A 26381-nucleotide genomic window follows, 5' to 3' on the forward strand; every position below is an offset into this window, starting at 1 on the left:
ATCTTCCTGATTAAAGCATTCCCTTGGTTTTTGCAAGTGAGAACTTAAATCCACAGAGGGTCCTGTGGCACCTTTAAGACTAACAGAAGTATTGGGAGCATAAGCTTTTGTGGGTAAGAACCTCACTTCTTCAGATGCAAGTAATGGAAATCTCCAGAGGCAGGTATAATCTGGAGATTTCCATTACTTGCATCTGAAGAAGTGAGGTTCTTACCCACAAAAGCTTATGCTCCCAATACTTCTGTTAGTCTTAAAGGTGCCACAGGACCCTCTGTTGCTTTTTACAGATTCAGACTAACATGGCTACCCCTCTGATACTTAAATCCACAGTAATTTCCCCACTTGGAAATTCTCTGGCATGCCTCATTTGTCTTTTCCACAGCTTCTTTGTCTTTTATGCTTAGTCCATGTAGCACAGTTGTCTTAAAAAGGGGGAAATACCTATGCCCATCTGCACACTTTCTGGGAGGTTATTTATCATAATGGGAAAACAAAATAGGGCTGATTACACTCCCTTGCATACAGTAGTTACATTTGTAAGCTTGAAGGTTTTTGATAAAGCTGTTTACACTTTGACTGGTAGAATTCTGTCATTTGAAAATTCCCTTATTCCAATTTTGGCCAGTTTCTATAAGCCTTCCCTTCATAGTATGTCATGCTGTTTCAGGGTTCAGGAAGGAAGATTTATCAAAGTTCTTGGGTTTTTTTTTTAAACCTCCTTTTCTAGACTCACTATATGGTCAACTGCATATTATTTTCTAAAACCACTTTGTACTTTGCACTAGTCTTACTGTGACAGGGTCGGTAGCTCACCGCTGTGGCGCCTCCTCCTGGCCGCTTCGGGGAATTAGTTTTGTGCCAGTAGAGAGCCCTCTTTGGGTGGCGTTCCGCCTGTCATCTCGCCTCTGTGGGGTGCACGGACTTGCGTTGCTCCCGACGTCGGCGTCCTCTTCCGGGGCACTGCCCTCCGACAGTGTCCCTTTGTCCAATCACACCCCCTTCCGGGGGGGGGGGGTAAACAACAGCCCCACACCTTCAAGTCCAATCCTCACTGTCTAGGATCTGGTGTGGTTCTGACCGGCCGCTCCCTGCGGCCCGTGGCTGTGCGTGGGGTAGCACAGCAAACAAAGGGGGAAAAAGGGGGGGGGGACTCAGGCCCGCCCACTACTCTGAGTCCCGGTCCAGAGGCCCTCGTGTGACAGTCTCACTGTCTTCCTTCTCCTTCCTCCTCTGACTATCCCTCTGGACCGCTTCCCCAACAGCCCTTCGCTACGCTAGGCCTCCTCCTCCCAGGCCTGCCGCCTAGCAGGCTATGGAGTAGGGCCTTCTCCCACTCTCTCAGGCTGGCCTGCACTACGCTGTCCGTGGTGCTGGCCTCCCAGCTCTGGAGACAGACCTTCCCCTCTGAAGGTCTGGGACAGACTGACTGCTCCTGCTCTGGGCAGCCTTTTATATGGCTAAGCCGGGCCCTGATTGGCTGGCTCCAATCTGCCTTCTTATTGGCTCCCAGTAAGCTCTCTCCTGATTGGCCGCGCGTCTACGCAGGCGCCTAGGCCTGCCGCAGCCCAGTCTCTCTAGGTGTGGGGTAATCGCCCCACCACACACCCTCCCCCTTAAGAACCCTCCCGGGGGGGGGGGGGTATCCTAACCGGCCTAATGGCCTAGAGCTCGGAAAGCGACCTTTGTCCCGCAGTGGCTCGGCTTACCGGCTCAAAGTCTAGAAACTTAGCCCTTGTCACTGGGCCCTATGGCCTACTGGCCCCAAAGTCCCGGAAATTAGTCTTTGCCAACGGGCAACCCGGCTTATCCACCGTCTCAGCGGAGGGGTCCCACCGAAACACGCTGAGGCTTACCGGGTCCGACGTACCAGTCCGTCTCTTCCCTTAAGCTGCCTCCTATCGGTTCCGCTGCCAGAGTGTCCCACGGGTCTCCTGATTCTCCACGGGTCTCGTGGTCCACCGCCTCGGCTGGTCCCTCCCACAGTGAGGCTCCCTCTCGACCAGGAGAAATCGCATTCCTCGGCGGTCCCAGGAGTGTAGGCTGGTCCTCCACTGGGGCTTCCCGCAAGGGTTCTCCTCCCACGGCCGTCTGTCTAGGCTGGGGCATGCTCCCTCCTCTCGCACTCTCTGTGCATTTGGGACACACCCCGTAGAAGCGTGGCGAATCCTCTGCCGTCAGGGCTAACTGTTCAGGGCCTCGGCAGTTGGATGGGAGCTTGACTGCCCCCTTGCAGACCACCCCCTGCGCTAAGGATCCCACTGCTTGACCCGATTCTTCACCCTCCTCCCCTAGCCTGGAGAAGAAATCGGCGTTAGTATGGGCCTTACCCGGTCGGTGGAGCACCTGGAAGTCGTAAGGCTGGAGGGCAAGGTACCACCGCATAATTCTCGCGTTCGTGTCTTTCATGCTGTGGATCCATCGCAAAGGGGCGTGATCTGTGATTAATTTAAAACTATTCCCTAGCAGATAGTAACGGAGGGCGTCGATAGCCCACCGTACCGCCAGGGCCTCTTTCTCTATTGTTGAGAAGTGTCTTTCTCGGGGGAATAGCTTCCGACTTAAATACAGTACCGGGTGTTCCTCCCCGTCTACTTCCTGGGAGAGTACTGTGCCTAGGCCGACTTCCGAAGCGTCGGTTTGTAGTATAAACTCCTTCGTGAAGTCGGGATGTCGTAGTACTGGTTCTTGAGTGAGCCGTTCCTTGAGTGTGTTAAAGGCTCGCTCGCATTGCGTAGTCCACTGTACCTGTCGAGGTTGGGAGTTCTTCGTTAGGTCTGACAGGGGGGCAGCTATAGATGCGAAGTCTGGTACAAAACGACGATAGTACCCAGCTAATCCCAAAAACTGACGCACTTGCTTCTTCGTCGTAGGGGTGGGTACATCTCTGAGGGCTTGTACCTTGCTAATCAGGGGTGTTAGTTTCCCCCCTCCTACCGTGTATCCCAGGTAGGTCACTTCTTTTTGGCCTAAATGACATTTCGCCGGGTTAGCTGTTAGGCCGGCCGCTCTGAGGGCTTGTAGTACTGCTGCCAGGTGGTGTAAATGGCTCTCCCAGTCAAGGCTATAAACCACGATATCATCTATGTACGCCGCCGCGTATTGGTCGTGGGGCTGGAGGACCTTGTTCATCAGGCGCTGAAATGTGGCTGCTGCTCCGTGCAAGCCGAACGGCATGGTTACGAACTGGAAGAGGCCGAAAGGTGTAGGGAAGGCCGTCTTCGCTCGGGAGTTTGGCGTCAGTGGGATCTGCCAATATCCTTTAGTCAAATCTAAAGTTGACAGGTACTTGGCTCCTCCGAGGCGCTCTAACAGTTCATCCACTCTCGGCATTGGATAGGCATCAAAACGAGAGATAGCGTTGACCTTTCTGAAGTCAAGGCAAAACCGGGTCGCCCCATCTGGTTTCGGTACTAAGACGACAGGGCTTCGCCACTCGCTCGTCGATTCTTCTACCACTCCCATCTCCAACATCGTCTCCACCTCCCGCCGGACGGTGTCCCACATTTTCTTGGGTAACGGTCGATGGTTGTCCGTCACTCTCTTCCCGGGGTCTGTGGCAATATGATGACTCATTAGGGTCGTCCGGCCCGGGCGGGCCGATAAGACATCTGAAAACTTCTCCACCATCTGTTGCAGTTGTCCTCTCTGTCTGGGGTCGAGGCCTGACCCCACCACAGCCGGTCCGGGGTCGGGAAGATCTCCTGCTAGGGGTCCAAGTTCCGACTCTGGGGTGGACGGGCCGATGAACATGGCTTCCCGGGTCTTCCAGGCCTTTAGGAGATTAATATGGTAAATACGGGTCTCTTTGCGTCGACCAGGTAGTCTGACCTCGTAATCGACTGGTCCCACTCGTCGGATCACTTCGTAGGGACCCTGCCATTTGGCCAGGAGCTTCGACTCGGACGAGGGCAGCAGCAGCAACACCCTATCGCCTGGGGCGAACTTCCTCCCTCTGGCCCTTCGATTATAGAGGCGCTCCTGACCTGCCTGGGCCCGTTCCAGGTTTTCACGGGCGAAGGCCCCTAATGTTTGGAGTCGCTCCCGGAGCTGTAGCACGTATTGTGTGGTCCCAAGGACCCGTGTTTCCTGTGCTTCCCACTCCTCTTTCAGGAGGTCCAGTATTCCTCTGGGCTGCCTGCCGTATAGGAGCTCGAAGGGCGAGAACCCCGTCGAGGCCTGTGGTACCTCTCTTATTGCAAACAGCAGGGCCGGCAACAAGGTATCCCAATGTGAGGGGTCCTCCTCCACAAACTTCCGCAACATGGCTTTTAGTGTACCATTGAACCGCTCTACCAAGCCATCGGTCTGCGGGTGGTACACCGATGTCCGGAGGGTCCGGATGTGGAGGAGGCGACATAGCTCAGCTATTAACTTGGAGGACACATTGGTGCCCTGGTCCGTCAATATTTCACCGGGTATCCCAACCCGGGCGAAAATCTTTACCAGTTCACCCGCAATGGTCGGTGCCGTCGCTGTCTTTAGAGGAACGGCTTCGGGATAGCGTGTGGCGTAGTCCACGACTACTAGTATAAAGCGGTTCCCTGTCTTGCTTCGCTCAAGGGGGCCGACGAGGTCCATCCCGATCCGTTCAAAGGGTACCCCCACGACTGGCATGGGTACCAGGGGTGCAGGAGCTACCCCTTTCGGTCCGGCTCGCTGGCATTCTGGGCACGAGGCGCAAAAGTCTGCCACTTCCCGGTGGATGCCTGGCCAGAAAAACCGGCGGGCCACCCTCTGTAGGGTCTTCTCGCGTCCCAGGTGTCCAGCCCAAGGGTTTGAGTGGGCTAAGTGGAGGAGGCCGGCTCGCAGTCTCCGGGGGACCAACAGCTGGCGGAACGTCTCTCGGGTCTGGGGTTCCTGCGCTATTCGGTACAGGCGGTCCTGCCATACCTCAAAGCGGGGGCCCTGCGGAGTCCGTACCGTCCCGTCCCCCTCAACAGCAGGGTTGGTGGCTTGTTCCCAGGCTCGGCTTAGGGTTGGGTCTTCTTGTTGCTCACGTAAGAAGTCCCCGTCGCGCTCTAACTCTACCCGGGCGTCCTCCACCGAACGGGGTCTGTCTCCCGGACAACTCGCGGGGTCTCCGCCGTCGAGGAGGTCCCCTCGCCGGGGTCATCCCTTAGCCTGCTCCCAAGCAGCCCCGTTCCCGGTGCTATAGCCCTGTCTGGTCGGGGCTTGGGTGGCTGATATCTTAGGAGGACCTCTCCGAAGCCGGGCCAATCTCGTCCCAACACCACCGGGTAGGCCAGCCTAGGGGCCACTCCTACTCGGAGACCCTCCTCTCGGCCACCTACTCCCATCTTGACCCAGGCTGTGGGATACTGGCGGATGTCTCCATGCACACACTGCAGGTAGATCGGGGGCCCCGAAAGATTGAGGTTCGGGACCAGCCCCTCTCGTATGAGGGTCTGACTACACCCCGAATCTACGAGGGCATTGGTGGGGTTCCCTTCAACCTGGACCGGGACTATCAATTTTCTTACCCCTTTCTGCCCTGCCCGTTGTCCGGCCATCCAGGCCTGCCCGTAGCTGCAGTCCATAAAAGGGCAATCTCGCCGGAAATGTCCCTCTTGACCGCAGCCCCAGCACCTCTCTCGGGTTTCGGCCGGGCTTGGGCCTCCTCCGGGGGGGCCTGTTCGCTCCGGGGGCTGTTGCTCCTTTCGAGTCGCCACCGGCAATAACTTGGGTCAGGGTTCAGGGTTGGGAGGTCTCGGGTGCCGATGGCTGTTGCCTGCCAGTGGTCCAGAGGCTCCCGTCCCACGAGGGTTCCCCTTCTCTGCGCCGCCCTTGCAACCAAGGCTCTCGGCTGCTCGGGGTGGTGTCTCTGCCCCCTCGGCGGATAAGTAGTCCTCCATTAAGGCCACTGCTGCGGAGAGGGTGGCCGGTCGATGTCGTCGCACCCAGGCCCTCCCTCCCGGGGGTAGGATCTGGGTGAACTGCTCTAAGGCTATCAGCTCCGCCACCTGGGGTCCCGTCAGGCCCTCTGGGTCCAACCATCTCCAGCAGTGGTCCCGGATGCGTTGGGCCACGGCGCGGGGTCGGGCCCCCGGAGGATATTGTTCTTTACGGAGACGCTGTCGGTAGGTCTCTGGGCTAATGCCAGTATGGTCTAGGATGGCCGCCTTGACTCGGGCGTACTCAAGTGCTTCCCGGGGGTCGAGGCTCCGATATGCGGCCTGAGCCTGCCCCGTCAAATAAGGGGCTAGTAACGTGGCCCAATGTTCTGAGGGCCACCGGGCAGCAGTCGCCACCTGCTCAAATGTGACCAGATAGGCCTCTGGGTCATCCTCGGGCCCCATCTTGGTGAGGCATATCGGTAGGGCCCCGGGGGTATCCCCCAGTCCGGTTCCCATGGGGGCGGCAGGGGTGCCTCCTGCCGGCCGTAACAGTGCGGCCATCTGTTGCACCAAATGTTCCTGCTGCACCCGCTGCTGGGTGGCCAACTCTCGGAGGAGCTGCTGCTGATTCTCTTGGTGCTGAGTCATCAGCAGCTGCTGCTGAGTGGTCATTTGCTGCAGCATTTGCATCTGCTGCTGGTGCTGCTGGGCCGACTGCTCTTGCTGCTTCTCTAGCAGCCATTTTAATAACTTCTCAGCCTCCATGTTGGGGTTCAGCGGGTTACTCCCGGTTCAATCCCCTCACTCTGGACCCCTTTGGTGGGTCCGGGTCTGTACCCACAATCTGGGTCGACCGTCTGTCTGCGCAAGACACTGCTCTGGGCAATAGTCCGCAGTCTTGGCGCTGGCCCCTCGTATCAGGGGAGGACCGCTATGCCCGCATTCTCCACCACGTGTGACAGGGTCGGTAGCTCACCGCTGTGGCGCCTCCTCCTGGCCGCTTCGGGGAATTAGTTTTGTGCCAGTAGAGCGCCCTCTTTGGGTGGCGTTCCGCCTGTCGTCTCGCCTCTGTGGGGTGCACGGACTTGCGTTGCTCCCGACGTCGGCGTCCTCTTCCGGGGCACTGCCCTCCGACAGTGTCCCTTTGTCCAATCACACCCCCTTCCGGGGGGGGGGGTAAACAACAGCCCCACACCTTCAAGTCCAATCCTCACAGTCTAGGATCTGGTGTGGTTCTGACCGGCCGCTCCCTGCGGCCCGTGGCTGTGCGTGGGGTAGCACAGCAAACAAAGGGGGGAAAAGGGGGGGGGGACTCAGGCCCGCCCACTACTCTGAGTCCCGGTCCAGAGGCCCTCGTGTGACAGTCTCACTGTCTTCCTTCTCCTTCCTCCTCTGACTATCCCTCTGGACCGCTTCCCCAACAGCCCTTCGCTACGCTAGGCCTCCTCCTCCCAGGCCTGCCGCCTAGCAGGCTATGGAGTAGGGCCTTCTCCCACTCTCTGAGGGTACGTCGAATTTAGTTCGAATTTATAGAAGCCGGTTTTATTGAAATCGGTTGTATACAGCCAATTGTGTGTGTCCACACAATAAAATGCTCTAGGTGCTCTAGTCGGCGGACCGCGTCCACAGTACAAGGCTAGCGTCGACTTCCAGAGCATTGCACTATGGGTAGCTATCCCACAGCTATCCCACAGTTCCCGCAGTCTCCGCCGCCCCTTTGAATTCTGGGTTGAGATCCCAATGCCCGGATGATGCAAAACAGTGTCGCGGGCGGTTCTGGGTACATGTCGTCAGGCCCCTCCCTCCCCCGTCACAGCAACGGCAGACAATAGATTCGCGCCTCTTTACCTAGGTTACCTGTGCAGACAACATGGAGCCCGCTCAGCTCAGCTCACCGTCACCATATGTCCTCTGGGTGCCGGCAGACGTGGGACTGCATTGCTACACAGCAGCAGCTGCTAACTGCCTTTTGGCGGTAGACGGTGCAGTAGACTGGTAGCCTTCATCGGCGATCTGGGTGCTGGCAGCCGTGGGGCTTGCCTTTTGGCAGTAAATGGTGTATTACGACTATTAGCCGTCCTATTACAAGTCGGGTCATCGCACGTTAGCAGAGTCTTCCCCGAGCAGCCGATTGTGCAATAGGCCTGAAGACCATCGTCATACGCCGCCCCGTATTTGCTGCCGAGCACCCAGAAAGATGCCGAGGGCTATCAGTCACGCTGCACCGTCGTCTTAAGATGTAAAAAATAGATTTGCTCTGTATTCATTTGCTTGCCCCTCCCTCCGTCAAATCAACGGCCTGCTAAGCCCAGGGTTTTCAGTTTAATCTTTGGGGGGAACATTCTGTGTGACAGTTGTTTGTGTTTCTCCCTGATGCACAGCCACCATTCTTGATTTTAATTCCCTGTGCCTGTACGCCATGTCGTCACTCAGCCCGCCCTCCCTCCTTCCCCTAGTCCCTCAGATACTACGTTTGCGCCACAGCTCAGAGAGCCGAGAAGCGGTTCGCGCCTTTTCTTTGAATTCTGGATTGAGATTCCAATGCCCGGATGATGCAAAACAGTGTCACGGGCGGTTCTGGGTACATGTCGTCAGGCCCCTCCCACCTCGTCACAGCAACGCAGACAATAGATTCACGCCTTTTTACCTGGGTTACCTGTGCAGACAACATACCACGGCAAGCATGGAGCCCGCTCAGCTCAGCTGAGCTCACCGTCACCATATGTCCTCTGGGTGCTGGCAGACGTGGGACTGCATTGCTACACAGCAGCAGCTGCTAACTGCCTTTTGGCGGTAGACGGTGTAGCATGAGTGATAGCCATGGGGCTGGCAGCCGTAGGGCTGCATTGCACCAGCCCCTTGCCAGGCGATGGTATATTATGATTGGTACCCGTCATCGTATTGGTGTGGCTGTCAATCATGGCCACCTGGGCAGACATGCTACTGTTTCGATGATGATGGCTACCAGTCGTAATATACTATTTTCTGCCAATTGCCCAGTATTGTCTGCTAAGCACCCAGAAGAGGCCGAGGGCGATGCTGGGTGCTGGCGGACGTGGGGCTGGCAGACGTGGGGCTGCATTGCTACACAGCAGCAGCCCCTTGCCTTTTTGCAGATGATGGTATTTTATGACTGGTATCCGTCATCGTCATACTGGTATGGCTGTCACTCATGCTGCACCGTCGGCTGCCACCTTAAGATGTAAAAAATAGATTTGTTCTGTATTCCTTTGCTTCCCCTTCCTCCGTGAAATCAATGGCCTGCTAAGCCCAGGGTTTCCAGTTTAATCTTTGGGGGGACCATTCTGTGTGACAGTTGTTTGTGTTTCTCCCTGTTCCTGTACCTGTACGCCATGTCGTCACTCGGCCCTCCCTCCCTCCCACCCTCCCTCCTTCTCCTGGTCCATCAGATACTACTTTCGCGCCTTTTTTCTGACCAGGCGCCATAGCTAGCACTGGGATCATGGAGCCCGCTCAGATCACCGCGGCAATTATGAGCACTATGAACACCACGCGCATTGTCCTGGAGTATATGCAGAGCCAGGACATGCCAAGGCGAAACCCGGACCAGGCGAGGAGGCGATTGCAGCGCGGCGACGAGAGTGATGAGGAAATTGACATGGACATAGACCTCTCACAAGGCACAGGCACCAGCAATGTGGAAATCATGGTGTCACTGGGGCAGGTTGGTGCCGTGGAACGCCGATTCTGGGCCCGGGAAACAAGCACAGACTGGTGGGACCGCATCGTGCTGCAGGTATGGGACGATTCCCAGTGGCTGCGAAACTTTCGCATGCGTAAGGGCACTTTCATGGAACTTTGTGACTTGCTGTCCCCTGCCCTGAAACGCCAGGATACCAAGATGAGAGCAGCCCTCACAGTTGAGAAGCGAGTGGCGATAGCCCTGTGGAAGCTTGCAACGCCAGACAGCTACCGGTCAGTCGGGAATCAATTTGGAGTGGGCAAATCTACGGTGGGGGCTGCTGTGATCCAATTTGCCAGGGCAATGAAAGACCTGGTGATAGCAAGGGTAGTGACTCTGGGCAACGTGCAGTCAATAGTGGATGGTTTTGCTGAAATGGGATTCCCAAACTGTGGCGGGGCCATAGATGGAACCCATATCCCTATCTTGTCACCGGAGCACCAAGCCACCGACTACGTAAACCGCAAGGGGTACTTTTCAATGCTGCTGCAAGCCCTGGTGGATCACAAGGGACGTTTCACCAACATCAACGTGGGATGGCCGGGAAAGGTACATGATGCTCGCGTCTTCAGGAACTCTGCTCTGTTTCGAAAGCTGGAGGAAGGGACTTTCTTCCCGGACCAGAAAGTGACCATTGGGGATGTTGAAATGCCTATCGTGATCCTTGGAGACCCCGCCTACCCCTTAATGCCATGGCTCATGAATCCGTACACAGGCAGCCTGGACAGGAGTCAGGACCTGTTCAACTACAGGCTGAGCAAGTGCCGAATGGTGGTGGAATGTGCATTTGGACGTTTAAAAGCGCACTGGCGCAGCTTACTGACTCGCTCAGACCTCAGCGAAAAGAATATCCCCATTGTTATTGCTACTTGCTGTGCGCTCCACAATATCTGTGAGAGTAAGGGGGAGACCTTTATGGTGGGGTGGGAGGTTGAGGCAACTCGCCTGGCCGCTGATTACGCGCAGCCAGACACCAGGGCGGTTAGAGGAGCACAGCAGGGCGTGGTGCGCATCAGAGAAGCTTTGAAAACGAGTTTTTTGTGACTGGCCAGGCTACTGTGTGAAACTTCTGTTTGTTTCTCCTTGATGAACCCTCCAAACCCCCCCCCCCGACCCGGTTCACTCTACTTCCCTGTAAACCAACCACCCCACCCCACCCTCCCCTCCCGCTTGCAGAGGCAATAAAGTCATTTTTTTTAACATTCATGCATTCTTTATTAGTTCCTTACAGAGGTAGGGGGATAATTGCCAAGGTAGCCTGGGATGGGTGGGGGAGGAGGGATGGAAAAGGACACACTGCATTAAAACTTTAACTCTTATTGAAGGCCAGCCTTCTGATGCTTGGGCGATCATCTGGGGTGGAGTGACTGGGTGGACGGAGGCCCCCCCCACCGTGTTCTTGGGCGTCTGGGTGAGGAGGCTATGGAACTTGGGGAGGAGGGCTGTTGGTTACACAGGGGCTGTAGCGGCGGTCTCTGCTCCTGCTGCCTTTCCTGCAACTCAACCATACGCTCGAGCATATCAGTTTGATGCTCCAGCAGACGGAGCATTGCCTCTTGCCGTCTGTCTGCAAGCTGACGCCACCTATCGTCTTCAGCCCGCCACTTGCTCTGTTCTTCCCGCGATTCAGCCCGCCACCTCTCCTCTCGTTCATATTGGGCTTTTCTCATCTCCGTCATTGACTGCCTCCACGCATTCTGCTGTGCTCTATCAGCCTGGGCGGACATCTGCAGCTCCGTGAACATCTCGTCCCTCGTCCTACGTTTTCTCTTTCTAATGTTCACGAGCCTCTGCGAAGGAGAAACATTTGCAGCTGGCGGAGGAGAAGGGAGAGGTGGTTAAAAAAGACACATTTTAGAGAACAATGGGTACACTCTTTCATTACAAGGTCGCATATTTCGGCTTGCAGGCAGCCATCGTAGGCCACAGTGTTTTGGCTTTTTTAACCTTCTTAACATGCGGGAAAGGTTGCAAACAGCAGCGCATTTCCCATATCAAGGATGAATTGGGTTGTCCATTTAAAATGGGGTTTCAATGTAAAAGGAGGGGGCTGCGGTTTCCCGGTTAACATGCGGCACAAACACAAGTAACCCCCCCCCCCCCACACACACACACGATTCTCTGGGATGATCACTTCACCCCTCCCCCCACCGCGTGGTTAACAGCGGGGAACATTTCTGGTCAGAAGAGCAGGAACGGGCGCCTCTGAATGTCCCCTTAATAAAATCACCCCATTTCAACCAGGAGAGCTTTCTGGAGATGTCCCTGGAGGATTTCCGCTCCATCCCCATACACGTTAACAGACTTTTCCAGTAGATGTACTGGCCGCGATTGCCAGGGCAAAGTAATCATTAAACACGCTTGCTTTTTTTTTGTAATGTTTACAAATAGTTACAAAGTTACACTCACCAGAGGTCTCCTGTGTGCCCTGAGGGTCTTGGGTGAGTTCGGGGGTTACTGGTTCCAGGTCCAGGGTCACAAACATATCCTGGCTGTTGGGGAAACCGGTTTCTCCGCTTCCTTGCTGCTGTGAGCTACCTACAGTACCTCCATCGTCATCTTCCTCGTTCCCCGAACCGTCTTCCCTGTGTGTTTCTCCAGTGAGAGAGTCATAGCACACGGTTGGGGTAGTGGTGGCTGCACCCCCTAGGATCGCATGCAGCTCCGCGTAGTAGCGGCAAGTTTGCGGCTCTGCCCCGGACCTTCCGTTTGCTTCTCTGGCTTTGTGGTAAGCTTGCCGTAGCTCCTTAATTTTCACGCGGCACTGCTGTGTGTCCCTGTTATGGCCTTGGTCCTTCATGGCCTTGGAGATTTTTTCTAATACTTTTCCATTTCTTTTACTGCTACGGAGTTCAGCTATCACTGCTTCATCTCCCCATATGGCAAGCAGATCTCGTACCTCCCGTTCGGTCCATGCTGGAGCTCTTTTGCGATCCTGGGAGGACTCCATCACGGTTACCTGTGCTGATGAGCTCTGCGGGGTCACCTGTGCTCTCCACGCTGGGCAAACAGGAAATGAAATTCAAACCTTCGCGGGTCTTTTCCTGTCTACCTGGTCAGTGCATCTGAGTTGAGAGTGCTGTCCAGAGCGGTCACAATGAAGCACTGTGGGATAGCTCCCGGAGGCCAATAACGTCGAATTCCGTCCACACTACCCCAATTCCGACCCGCAAAGACCGGTTTTATCGCTAATCCCCTCGTCAGAGGTGGTGTAAAGAAACCGGTTTAAAGGACCCTTTAAGTCAAAAGAAAGGGCTTCGTTGTGTGGACGTGTCCAGGCTTAATTCGGTTTAACGCTGCTAAAGTCGACCTAAACCCGTAGTGTAGACCAGGCCTCAGGCTGGCCTGCACTACGCTGTCCGTGGTGCTGGCCTCCCAGCTCTGGAGACAGACCTTCCCCTCTGAAGGTCTGGGACAGACTGACTGCTCCTGCTCTGGGCAGCCTTTTATATGGCTAAGCCGGGCCCTGATTGGCTGGCTCCAATCTGCCTTCTTATTGGCTCCCAGTAAGCTCTCTCCTGATTGGCCGCGCGTCTACGCAGGCGCCTAGGCCTGCCGCAGCCCAGTCTCTCTAGGTGTGGGGTAATCGCCCCACCACACTTACATTATCATTTTTTCCCATGGTTTTCCCCACACATGATATGAGGGCAATAACCATCAGGTTTTTATGTACTTTGCGTGGTTTCCTAATTGGTATCACAATGCTTGTTTTCATTCTACTGGCAGCAGTCCCTCCACCATATATCATTATATAACCACAATAGAATCTTTAGATTCCCTTCTGACTAGTGCTGGAGCATTTCATTACTTATATTATCTTTACTGGAGTTGTATTTTTCCTTTTTCTAGTGGCTGCAACAAGCTCCCGTATTCTAATTTTTTTTGTTTAACACATCAGTATATTCTCTCTAGCCATTTAATAGTTCAGTTTTCTTCAATAAACCTTTTTTTACTCATGAAACTCATTGCTTTGATTCATATCACTACTGATCTTTTGGCATTCTTTTGCTAAAATGTGTGCATTTTATAAGTTGGAGACCTCAGTTTCATTTTTAGAATGTCTAGGTATACATTTTCTTTGAATTCCATTTATTCTTTGAATTTGCTTATATATTTCCAAAAGCTCTGTATCTTTGTTCAATTTTATCAACTTTGTCTTTTTGATACTACTTTTTGCCACCACCTGACTGAATTATAAAAGATGTACGTCTTTACTATTCTTTGTGTATTTTTGCTTGCTTCTATGCCTTGTCTTTTCTTGATTGCTAATTTGTAATACTCATTCCCACCAGGACAATTTGTTTTGGAGATGGCCAGATCAGCTGCTGCTGGAATTTTTTATTATGTTATAGAATTCTCCTAGGTTGTCACTAGTACACTTACTACATACATAGTCATCACATTTAATCTTGGAAAGGCCTAATCAGCTTTTTGAAGATTCCAGCTAGGAATTTTGTGGTTATGACACTTCCTGACTGAGTCCCAAGCCAAGGAAGTGATCCCTTCCCATTCCATTTTTTAATGAATTTCCCAGCTGCATTTACTAGCTATATTTGTTGCAATTCCCAAATCCAAAAGACAAAAGGATCCCAGTCACTGAATTAAGTTTCGTAGGTGCTTCTGTATTGAATATTACTGGGCTATGCATATCAATAAATTTTTCTAAGCATTTACCATTTAAGCCAGTTTTCTTTCTTCCCCATAGTTCGTTATGACTATTAAGATCACTGCCAATTATTAATGGGTTTTTGACACTAACACTAACACATTTTTACATGGATTATAAACATTGCAAATCCATATGTGTGTTGTTTTGCATGGGAATGTCAATAGCATTATATTGTGTCGGAGAAAAAACGAGTTCTCACTCTTTTGGTTGGGTGCAGCAAAGTCATACTTTTTCTCAAGCAATTGCGTAGAGGGAGAGAGTGCACTAGGACACAGGGTCTCCCCCTCCTAGGCAGGTCTCTCTACAGATAAACAATTACAGCAAGCATTTATACCTCTTGTTACAGACAATAAGCAACAGCTGCATTTTGTTTATACATAGGTCATCCTGATATCTTATTTTTCTCACTTATTTAGACTCTAGTCTACATTCCATATTATCTACACAAGGTCACAAAACAACTTCTCACACAGTTCTTTCCCACTTGCCTCACACATTCCTTGCTTCTACAAATCTCGTGTTATTAGGGTTACAGTTAGCCTGACTCTTGCTAACAAACTGTCATGCATTGCAATCCCCTTCCTGTCAGTTCTTTCTCTGCTTCCACACCTCCCCACTTTACTACTACTAGTACAACAAACATTCTCAAATCTCTATTTGCATTAAGTCTTGGAATTCAGATTCTACATCAGATGCTTCAACCTTAGGGGTTTTATGTCCTTTACAACAACAATAGCATAATCCTAAACTAACTAATAGCAATACAAGCAATAACATTCCCATAGCAATAATATGATGGGGTTGTTGTACAGTTTTAGTCATAAAGCACAATACATCCTACTTAGTACATAAAGGAGACACTCTATAAGCTGTATGAAAGGCATACTTTTCAACTTGATATATATTTTGAAGCATGTGAATTTGCCATTGTATTTCAGAGATTCTCTGAACCTCTGGTAACAGTGAAAGCAAATTTTGAAATCTATCACGTACTAAGCTGGTCCAATTAAAGGGTATCTGGAACCTAAGGGCTACTTGCAAAATTCTATCTGCAGGCTAGTAAATAATATGGTTGCCTGCAGCGGTAGTGAGATTAAAATGTATATCTTGCAATGTGGTGGCTTTAACACACACATAGCTATCATTAGCTTGAAAAAGTAAGTGTCCTGTCAGGGTAGTTCCTTGTCCCCTACCCTCCCACCAAACGTAGTCATAAACAGTGACAACTTCTCCTGGCTTCAGTTTAGATACACTGAAGCTGCGGGGGTTCTAACGGCCAAAATGTCCACTGATTTCCCAACACCATCCAAATGTCAGGTGTTACCCCAGGAGCACTGACTAAAAATCGATTGGGCATACCAGGTAGTCTAATTTCCCAAATGTCTCAGTGAATTACCCAATCCCACATGCATCCTCCCCATGGACCTGGCAGGATTCGGTATGTGGGAGCCCACACACCCCCAACTGGTCCATATGCTTGGAAGGAGCACTGTGAACGTCTGGACTTCCACCCAGAAAGTCTCCAAGTATGTCTCCATGGCCACAGATCAGATGGTACTTCTGATGTGTCTGTAAGGGCAGTGGCCCAAGCCTGATGCTCTAGATCATTATAAATGGCCATTAGCTGGTCATTCAGGAAATCCTGAATTTCTGAACATGCTAGATCCCACTGCAATGTCTTCCCAGCCTCAGTGATATTCAATACCATCTCGGTCAGCAACTTCTGGGTCATAGAACTAAGGGTGGAGATAACATGTAACTCACCAACTCCAACCTGTACCTGGGTTAGCTGTGCCCCAGAAATAAGGCCAGTGGCCTTCTTTAGTTGCCCCAATTTCTCCTCATGTTCTTGGCTTCTAAAAATATTCCAAACTGCTGCTGCACTATTGGTCCCATCCCATAGGGATCCGGTCAAGTCTCTCTTCTTTCTAGAGGAAATAACCCAAGCCCTCTGCTGTGCTAATCTAATGGTAGCTCCCTGTGAGCAATTTGGGTATGTAGAGGTGATCTGGAAACTGGATAAGGGCAATGTAAATTTACAACAGTCACTAATGTAGTGTTAATCACAGTCCATCGATATCCTAATACATCTCTCTTTGGTGTAGTACTGTACCACATCTGTTGGTTAAACATCTTTATGTACTTCTGGGAGGCATTAATATTAATGGCATAAGAGGGGGTGTATTGCAATAAGGTACAGGTAACATTATTAGTCACTAGAATAATTTCTATGCAGGTAAAATTGCCAGTGGCAGAACAAACTCTTTGGGTATTCGTTTAATTGTTCACTAATTGGGTGACCAAATAACAATAAGGGCCTCTCTCATTTAACACAGTGCAAATTCCAGGAACAGCCATCACTTCCACTGATCCATTTGTTTTCCACTCAATTGTTTGCTGTACATGGGATATCATTGTCTGTATTTGGATGTGTTACAGGGGTAATAGTGTAATGGAGGAGATGGCAGGGGCAGTGGCAACAAGGTGCCTTTGGTACTTGTCATTTAAAATCCAATTAGGGAGAGCAATACATGCTGAAGGATTTATCCAAAACACAGGGTGCAGCCTGTAGAATAAACCCCAAAATCCAATCAATACCACATTCCCATGCATGGGTCCCACAAGTTTCTTCCTGCCAGTGTATAATTCATTGTTTTTCTTCACCAGGGTCAGTTCTTAATGTCTTTTGTAGTCCAGAATCCCTGGACTTTGTGGTTTCAATGGAGCGAGTGTTCCTTCTCTTTTCCTTAAACAGTCATGGTTCAGCATCATACAGGGGAGAGGTTACCAGCACATCACCCTGTAATGGTTTTGCTTCTTCTAGAAAAATCCAAAGGCAGAGTAGGTCTGTCAGTGGACAAGGGAGAGGTTACCAGCACATCACCCTGTAATGGTTTTGCTTCTTCTAGAAAAATCCAAAGGCAGAGTAGGTCTGTCAGTGGACAAGGGAGAGGTTACTAGCACTTCACCTTGTCTTTTTTTTCCCTACTGTCCAGAAGGCACAGCAGAGCTAGAAGGAGAAATAGGATTATCAGTCGGAGAGTCCTCCCAAGGTGGAGGGGTCTTTTTACAGTGCGAAGCATGGATCCAGGTAGGCAGTCCTTGGCACTTCACAGCAGTATTGGTGGTTAACAGAACTTGGAAAGGGCCTTTCCAGCATGAAGCCAAAGCAGTCTTTCGTTGATTGACTTTACGTAGACTCAGTCTCCTGGTTTCAATGAATGGCAGGGCTGCTAGGGTCTTTGGGTCTCACTTTTTACCTGTGAGAAAAGAAACCTAAGACGTTTCATTAATGCCTGGCAGTGTTTTGCAGATTTTACAGCTACTTGGGCTCATTCAAGCCCCGCCCCCTTTTCTTGGTTGTCAGCCAAGTCTTAGCTGTAAGCAGTGTCCTTGAATGGGGCCAGCGTCTTACCTTTGGATTGAGCTTGCTAGCTATTTTTTTCCCAGTTAACTCATTCTGTTTTTCCTTCTCCCCTTCTTGGCTTCTTTTAACCTACAAAGGAAACTTCCACTCTTCACTCATACACCTTTTCCCAACAATGAACACATACACATTGCCATTATACAGTACTTTAGTTTTATTATTCAATGTATGCCATATGCACCCTTCCAGTAAAATTGTAACTTATATACAGAGCTTTGGAGCAACAAGCCAGGACAAGCACACCCACTTTTGAGGAGTCCACTCGGTACAACCTCTGGTGTTCAATAGCTTTCCTCCCTCCCCAGCCCTCTGGCTAGAAATCTGAGGTAGCCAGACGGATCCCATGCGCAATATGGGGAGTGGGTTAACTTTTCATGTCCTTGCTTCCAAAGACTGTTGGTATGCAAATTTTAACAATTTTTTTTTCAATTAAAAGATCTGGCCAATGACGTTTCTTTTTCTTTCTTAAGCAAATGTATTAGACTTTAGTATATCACATTTCCTGATTTATCCAAACACTTTGTATTCCAAATTGAATAAAACAAGTATCTGCTTTTTTTGATTTAATCCTTCTATTTAATTTTGAACTAGACTGTCCTATGAAAATATTAAACACAACAATTCTGGCCACAAGACAGGACATAGAACACAACATAATTCATATTGTGCCAGTAAATGCATGGTACTTTGAATGTTGTTCAGCTGGCATCTGTTTTCTCTGATCTGAAAGACAAAAAAACAGAGGTCTACCTTTTCTGGGCAGTCAGTCATTGCTTAAAATATTTCCTTTATATACAAATACTCTTGTTGATTTCAGGCAAAACAGAAGAATTACCCCATATTTGCTTGTATTTGTTTCATAGGCAGCGCAGGTTTCAGTGGCTTCTACCTTATCAGTTAGATAATTTGCATTAATACAGATGCTTTCTGGCTTGCTGCTGGATCCAAAGCTATCCACAGCTTAAAAATTCTTACTTAAAAAGGAACACCATTAACTTTCCTAGACTTTTGATTGCCTTTTACTTCTAACTCCTACTTTCAAACACAAAGTGATCTGAAAGAAAACACTACTTATAGTGCCCCTTAGAGCCTAATAGGATTTTAATTAAATAGCATGGTAAGTTTGCATTTCTTTTACCCCTGCTACAATATACACTGCACATGTTCTGGGGAAAATGCACCTTTCCTCCGTTATTCAACTTCCACAACACTAGTCACATTAATTTCTACACAAGGTGTAACTGTTTCTTTTGTGCTTACAAAATCTCCGTGCACCCCTAGTAAAGTGACAGCTCAACCACACAGAGCCAGGGACACTGTCCTCTCTCTCTCTATCTCTCTCTCTCTCTCCCAGATCTTTCATCTGCTCTTTTGTTACCCCAAACCAAATTCAAATCTTTTATTCTCCTGGCTTTGACTACCCTGCTGCAGCCACAACCTTTGGTCTTTATTTAAAACATTTTAAATCTTCTAAAGCATTAAGTCACCTTAAGGATTAAATGCTAAATACCATATTAAACACTAGTTTCCTGTGTTTGGCAAAAGTATTCTTGGTTTTGCAACTTTAAACTATACCAATTCATCTCAAACTTATAAAATACAGATTGTACACAGCAGGAGTGTTCTTCAGCAAATTCGACTAACTTATTAATAGTCGAATAATTCCACTTAAATAACCTCTTGCCTGGATTACTTACAGACATTCCTACCAAGTTTCACTGCTTGATTCCCTCTAGCAACTACAGAGTTAACTTCTCACTCTTTTCTTAAATCACTTGCTTGTCTCCCAAAATGACACCCAATCAACTCAGATTTTACCATTCCAATTATTGTCCTGGGGATTTGCAATCCCCAAGCTTATAGCTTTCAGAGTAGTTAGTCTCTAAGGTGCCACAAGTACTCCTGTTCTTTTTGTCCCATGCTTATAATTACTTACTCCTTTCCTTCCACTATGCCCTCAAAGTTTCCAACCTGTTTTCCAATCTCTCTATCTGTTGCCTGCCTGCTTGGGCCCCAATCCTGCTTTTCTTGCTGAACCGTCCCTTCCATGGGCACCGGCTTGTTCCACTACCAATTTAGCTAGGAGGGTGGGCTTCTCAACTAGCTCCCACCCTTCCTGGTCTCTTCCCTTAAACATTCTTACTCACAAGGCTACCTGAGTCCTCCCTCATGAAGCTTGCCACCTGGGCAAAAACGCATGGCCCATTGGCGTTTGCCATAAGAGGAATTGAATAGTTAAACACACTGCTGTTATGGTGTATGCTGAGCACAAATGGTTAAATTTTGACAAGTCCCTGAAGGACCGGTACTTTCTTAGCCAGTGCTTCCTTTTCTGCCCGGAAGTCCTGTCTCAAGGCTTGCAACTTTGTCCTGGGAGTAGGTTTGAGTTGCTGCCTGGTTCATGATCTATGGTCTTAATTGCTCAATTCTAATTATCAAGTACACAACTCTTCCCTTTTCTCCATACTTCTCTATTGCCCAGTCCTACTACGACTGGGGTAGATCCACCTGACACCCTTCCCAGTCAACCAGGATGGGGAAAGGAATGCTAAACCCCTCTCCGGTTTTCAGACTTACTGCAGCTGAGAGTAGGCACACTTTTAATCATGCAATTCTCAACATATAACACCAACAATACCATACAAAGCAAACCTAAAATAACAAGGGCAAAACAAATACATGGTGTGCATTATGACTGAATTTTAAAGCTTCATTAATACAATAATAAACCAACAACAGAGAGTGTTGGAAATGCTCTCAAATCACTCAGGGGAAAAAAAAAACATTAATGCCCCAAGCTCTAAGCCACTTTCATACTCTCACACATGTCCAGACTGGCCACGTCTGTGTATAACGTCCAGAGAAGGGAGAGAGGTGTATGGGAGATTATCCTGTATACAGCTTGTCCAGAATGTCCATCTTGCTTCCACTCTTTGGAGGGCTGTTCTTTTACACCCTGGGGTCTCCTGGGGCATCTTTTCAGAGATTCCAATCCAGGCCGGCTGCCTGTGGCTTCTTCAGCATCCTGAAACCATGCCGGCTCCAGGGTCGCAAAGGCAGACTGTTGGATCTCACTGGACAGTTAAGCTTTGCAAATGTAATCTCAGTCCTGTAACTTGTACTGCCTTTGGTTTGCCTCTGTCTATATTTTTTTCACAGCCAGCTGGGGCCGAGAGCAGTTTTCTTTGTACTTCGCATGGTCTGCATTGATTTTTGACCTTGAACGCAGAGCAACTTTCTCTTCATCTCTGGGCCAAGCTGAATTTCAAATTAACTCGCTCCTTTCCTCAATAGACAAATTGCACCCACCGTGTCAGAGGCTTTTTTGGCGATTAAAAGCTCCTCTGAGATGTAAGATCTTATCTAGATTGAAGGTACTTTCTAGTGGGCATTGTTTAGATGGATTTTCACGCGTGTAAAGATTCCAATTGTCTAAATACCTGCAGGTTTTAGGACCATAATGTATGTACATATAATATGCAAGGGTACTCTTAGGGGGTGAGAGGGAATGCTTAAACTGTCCCCCCACCCATTTTCCAATCACACACACATGGAGGATGCCCTGTCTGCTAGCGGCTCATAAACTAAGAGTCTCTCCCTACAGGGTACTCACAGGAGAGGCTAACAAGGATGGCCATGACTCTCCTACACCTCCCTTCAGCAAAGAGCTTCGGCTAGTCTCAGAGAGACGGCACCGCTCACTCTCGTTGCATCCAGTGAGATTATCAGATTGTCAGCAGCTCACACAGAGGAAAGGGGGAGGGAAGATGGGTTCACACACTCCTAGACCCAGGTAGCTTCCTCGCTGGACGATGCCAGGCTGAGTCAGCCCACCGTGGGTCAGATCTTCTACAGATCCTCTAGATACTGGGCTTGCTTTAAAATATTTCTGGTCACAAGCTTTCACTTTGCAGAATACTCTGGGCATCTTCCGGTAACTCTCTTTCACACTGGTGTACATACGTACGTACGTACGTACGTACGTACACACACCCACCCACACCCCAAGGCCTCTATTTCTAAATACCACGATGCATCTGTACCTTATGTCTGGACTCAATACACTATGAGGTGGTAACACCCCCTCTTGAGGCAGTAAAAACCCCTCAGCACTGGTGCGTACCTAATGCATTTTCCTTATGCATTAACCTTATTGGGGGTGGCAAAACAGTTCCCCAGCACTGCTCTGCATCTGATCCCGCTGCACAGTCAATAAGTTCGGATGGCGTAAGCCCCACAGGGACAGATGGCCCCATGGACAGTCCTCCTCTGATACCCCAATAGAGATTTCAAAAGGTCTCCTACCTCTATTGTGGCACCATGGGGTTAGAAGGGGAACAGTCCGCAGCAGTTGCCACTGTCTCAGCAGGCGTTGCCATCCCGGACGAGCCCCCAAATTGTCAGAGAAAAACAGTTCTCACTCCTTTGGTTGGGTGCAGCAAAGTCAGATACTTTATTTTCTCAAGCAATTGTGTAGAGGGAGAGAGTACACTAAAACACAGGGTCTCCCCCTCCTAGGCAGGTCTCTCTACAGGTAAACAATTATAGCAAGCATTTATACCTTTTGTTACAGACAATAATAAGCAACAGCTGCATTTTGTTTATACATAGGTCATCCTGATATCTTATTTTTCTAACTTATTTAGACACTAGTCTACTTTAGATATTATCTACACAAGGTCGCAAAACAACTTCTCAAACAGTTCTTTCCCACTCACCTCTCACAATCCTCACTCCTACAAATCTCGCGTTATTACGGTTACAGTTAGCGTGACTCTTGCTAACAAACTGTCATGCATTGCAATCACCTTCCTGTCAGTTCTTTCTCTGCTTCCACAATTGAAAACTCTGCACATACATTTTGATGTCAGTTCCTTTTTATAAATATACAGACTCGCCCTGACCCAGCTCTCTATCCTTCCAGAATATATCCTATCCTAGCAGATTGGACACAAGTTTACTTATTAACCATGGTTCTTGCTCACCTATTAAATTAGGCTTCCCCCCCCCCCCATTTCAGAGAGCTTTCTTAAACTCCTGTCCATGGATTATTACATTGTGCTAATTCCAACTAAGGATTGTTAAAACCGTGTTATTAATCTGTATTATTGCCTTCATTTAAAAGTGCATGAATATGGTCCATTGAGAAGTTGTTTCTTTAGATATATTTTGCTACTTTTGTTATGATTTTAATCCTTTGTTTTTTTTCCCTCCCATCTGCAAGGTGCAGTTAATTATTTCTATAAGGAATACTATAACATTTTCTTTACTGACAAGCAATCCATCTCACATTCCTCCCAGGTTCTCCTCCTTGACCAGAGATGTCTTCTGCTGCCCCATATGTCTTTTCTCTGACATGCGTATTTTGCTTTTTCTATTTTCTGCAGTAGATACTCTTTTATAGCCTCCACATATACTGTTTAAATTATTTTAATTTTTTATATTTCTTTAGCTCAATCTGCTCTGGCACATCCTTTACAAGCTGAATTATACTTTCCCCCCTTAATTACAGCATTTAGCCCTGGTCTACACAAGATACGCAACTTCAGCTACGCAAGTAGCATAGCTGAAGTTGGCATATCTTAGGTCGACTTACCTGGCCATGAGGACGGTGGCAAGTCGACCGCTGCCACTCCCCTGTGGAGTCCGCTTCCCCCTCTCGTGAGCTGGAGTTCCGGAGTCGACGGTGAGCACGTTTGGGGATCGATTTATCACGTCTCATGTAGACGCGGATAATCGATCCCCGATAGATCGATCACTACCCGCCGGATAGTGAAGACCTACCCTTAGGTTCTGTTCTTTCTACACTGTTCTCATGAGTGATTTCCTCCATACTTATTGCACCTCACTGTTCCCTTATAGATGGCAGCTGCATGTCCAAAACTTTGACAATTATAGCACCTCATGGAGGGGGGGATGGAGGTGTGTGGGACGCGTATAGAGTTTAACCAAGAAAGATTGATTGACTTGTTTGGATTCTATCTAGAAGTTTCCCACCTTTTAAGTGTTGTGTACAGCCATAGATGCCTTTTTTTAACCCTCTCTCCTAAGTAACCATTTAACAAACAATACTTTATCTTCACCTATATTATTTTTTATATCATCTTCAGACAATCCTAACAGACAGAACAAGGAATAATGGTCTCAAGTTGCAGTGGGGGAGGTTTAGGTTGGACATTAGGAAAAACTTTTTCACTAGGAGGCTGGTGAAGCACTGGAATGGGTTACCTAGGGAGGTGGTGGAATCTCCTTAGAGGTTTTTAAGGTCAGGCTTGACAAAGCCCTGGCTGGGATGATTTAGTGGGAATTGATCCTGCTTTGAGTAGGGGGGTTGGACTAGATGACCTCCTGAAGTCCCTTCCAACCCTGATATTCTAGGATTCTAACTGCACTCCTTACATAAACTTTCTTCCATCAGGAATTTAGGCAGTTGACAAGTAACTTTCATTTTCCCTAAGTTTACAGTTTTAGCACTCTTTTTTTCAGTTTGCTCCTTTTCTGTACATTCTATCAATACATCTCCACCCTGCATTCTTTTAGATCTTTGTATGTCACTAACACTTCACTTTATCCATTCCGCTGTTTTCAGGGGTTAACATCTATTTTCACATCATCTGTCACTGATCTGACAATTATAAAATGTTTTATCCTGTTTTTGTTTGTCATTTCTATACTTTCCTTCAAAGCCTGATCTATCTAGTCATTTTGTTCTTTTTTTTTTCCTGATGAGACCATTCCTCATCCCCTGCTGCTGCTTCATAGTCCAAGGCAACATTCTTTTTTCCCCGCACCCTAGTGTCAATTTCAATATTCAGATTGTTTCAGCTGGTGGCTGGGCCCTGCCACAACCCACCCACTCTACTCCTGCAGCCCAGACTCACTGTCTCCAGCCAGATGCCAGCACTTAGCCTGACTCTAGCTCTGCCAACCCCTCTCCAAAGTCAGGCTGCAGCCAGCCAGCCTCTTCCTGCTCTCACTTCCTGGCTTTATACTACTATCCCAGCACCTCCCCGAGCTGGGCTTCACCCACCACTGGGACCTATCCAGTGATGAGCTCCCAAAATCCTAAGAACCAGTTCCCTACCAGGTCCACTCGCTCCGGGTTTTCGATGGCATTTCGGCGTCCGGTCCTTCACTCGCAGTGAGTGAAGGATGTGCTGCCAAAGACCCGGTAGGGAACCGTGCGGTGAGTACAAGCACACCCCACATGCCTGTCTCCCCCCACCCATCCAACCCCAACCCACGTCCTGCCCTGACTGCCCCCCTCAAAACCTGCAAGTTTCTCCTCCTTTCCCCTCCTCCACCACTAGGGTAGCAGCAGCAGCCCCAGGCTCCGGGGGCTATTTAAAGGGCCAGGGCTCCCCTGCTTCTACCGCCCCAGTCCTTTAAATAGCTGCTGGAGCCCTGGGGAAGCGGCAGGGCTCTAGCAGCTATTTAAAGGACCGGGATGGCAGAGGCAGCGGGAGCCCCGGACTTTTTAAACAGCCCGAAGCCCTATCCCAGGGCTCCAGCAGTGGGGCTCAGGTAGCAATTTAAGGGGCCTGGGGCTCCAGTCCCTGCTGGGAGCCCCAGGCCCTTTAAATTGCCCCCTGGGGAAGCCAGGCTGCCCCAACCCCACCCAGTTCCCTGTCCCCTGACCTCCAACCACTCCCTGCCTGGCCCCTGCCTTATCCAACCCCTTCTCCCAGCCCTGGCCCAGCCCCCTTACCATGCTGCTCAGGGCAGTGTGTAAGGATGCCGGGTCATGCCGCGCGGCCCGCTGGAGCTCGCAGCCCCCCCCTTACCTTACCGCTCAAAGCAGCAGGAGCTGAGCTGCCCAGAGCGCTTGCGCTGGTGGCTCAGCATGCTGTGGCTCTGGGAGGGGGAAGTGAGGGAGGGGCCGGGGAGCCTCGGCCTTCCCAGCTGGGAGCTCAGGCGGGGAACAGGACGGTCCCGTGGGCCGGATGTGGCCCGCGGACTGGAGTTGTTTGTCTGCCCACCCCTTTAACAGCCGGTTCTACACCAGCTTCTAAATTTAACAACCGGTTCTTGCGAACTGATGGGAACCGGCTCCAGCTCACCACTGGACCTATCAATCCCTAGTTCCCCTCTAGGTGCTATATGTAAGTTTAATTGGCCCCTTCTGGCCCATATTAACCCACTCAGGATTTGTATGGAGTAGATGCCCCGTCACAAGGGAACAGATGAACAAGGACACTGACTGAAAGAGAGAAGGAGCAAGCTTCACCATTAGAGCTACCATCACATTCATGTCCTGCAACTCTGGGATGCTACATGACACCATTGTGTCATCTTTGTCCTGATGCTGAGAGATGTCTTAACCACATCAGGGAAGAAAGAGGGACCCAGATGATATCACCTCTACCAGCTCTAACAAAATCTCATTTTGTCACTACCATCTCCCCTCCATGTGTCCTTTTCCTTCCTACCTTATTTCTTTCCTACTATATTTCTTTCCTTTTCCCTTCTGTCTGTAAAACTTCTGCCAGTTGGAGTTGGCAGCAACAAGGGCCGGGTTCAATATCTAGAGGTTCCTTTTCAAAAATAAAACACAACTGGCTCAAGCCCCCACCCAGTAATGTGGGACAATTGCACACCACCCCTGGCTGCCTCTAAGAGGCAATACTTCCCCTCTGAAAAGTTCAGAGTTTGAGTGTAGAAAAAATTTAATAAAAGGAGGGAAGTAACCTGGTTAATTTCTTTTCACCCCTCCCCCTCCCAAAAAATAAACCACAATTATTACCATCT

At 49.6% G+C, this 26381-nt stretch overlaps 1 protein-coding gene across 1 annotated transcript; it reads right to left on the reverse strand.

Moving 5' to 3' along the window:
- Positions 1 to 9276: 9276 nt before the first annotated feature.
- LOC135981483 (uncharacterized) lies at positions 9277 to 12487 on the reverse strand. The gene is made up of 2 exons (XM_065584178.1): positions 11947 to 12487; positions 9277 to 11350 (listed from the first exon to the last, which is right to left on the reverse strand). The coding sequence occupies exons 1-2, from the start codon at positions 12485 to 12487 to the stop codon at positions 10887 to 10889; spliced, it is 1005 nt and encodes a 334-aa protein (XP_065440250.1). The 3' UTR covers positions 9277 to 10886.
- Between the last annotated feature and the right edge of the window lie 13894 nt (positions 12488 to 26381).

Source organism: Chrysemys picta, chromosome 2 (genome assembly GCF_011386835.1).
Source record: "Chrysemys picta bellii isolate R12L10 chromosome 2, ASM1138683v2, whole genome shotgun sequence".
Lineage (NCBI taxonomy): Eukaryota > Metazoa > Chordata > Testudines > Emydidae > Chrysemys > Chrysemys picta.

Excerpts from the sequence above, each read along its gene's own strand:
- LOC135981483 (XM_065584178.1), bottom strand. The coding sequence starts at position 12,487 with ATGGAGTCCTCCCAGGATCGCAAAAGAGCTCCAGCATGGACCGAACGG. Across the intron at positions 11,351-11,946 it reads GGGCACACAGGAGACCTCTG|CTGCAAATGTTTCTCCTTCG; the intron begins GTGAGTGTAACT and ends CTCCTCCGCCAG.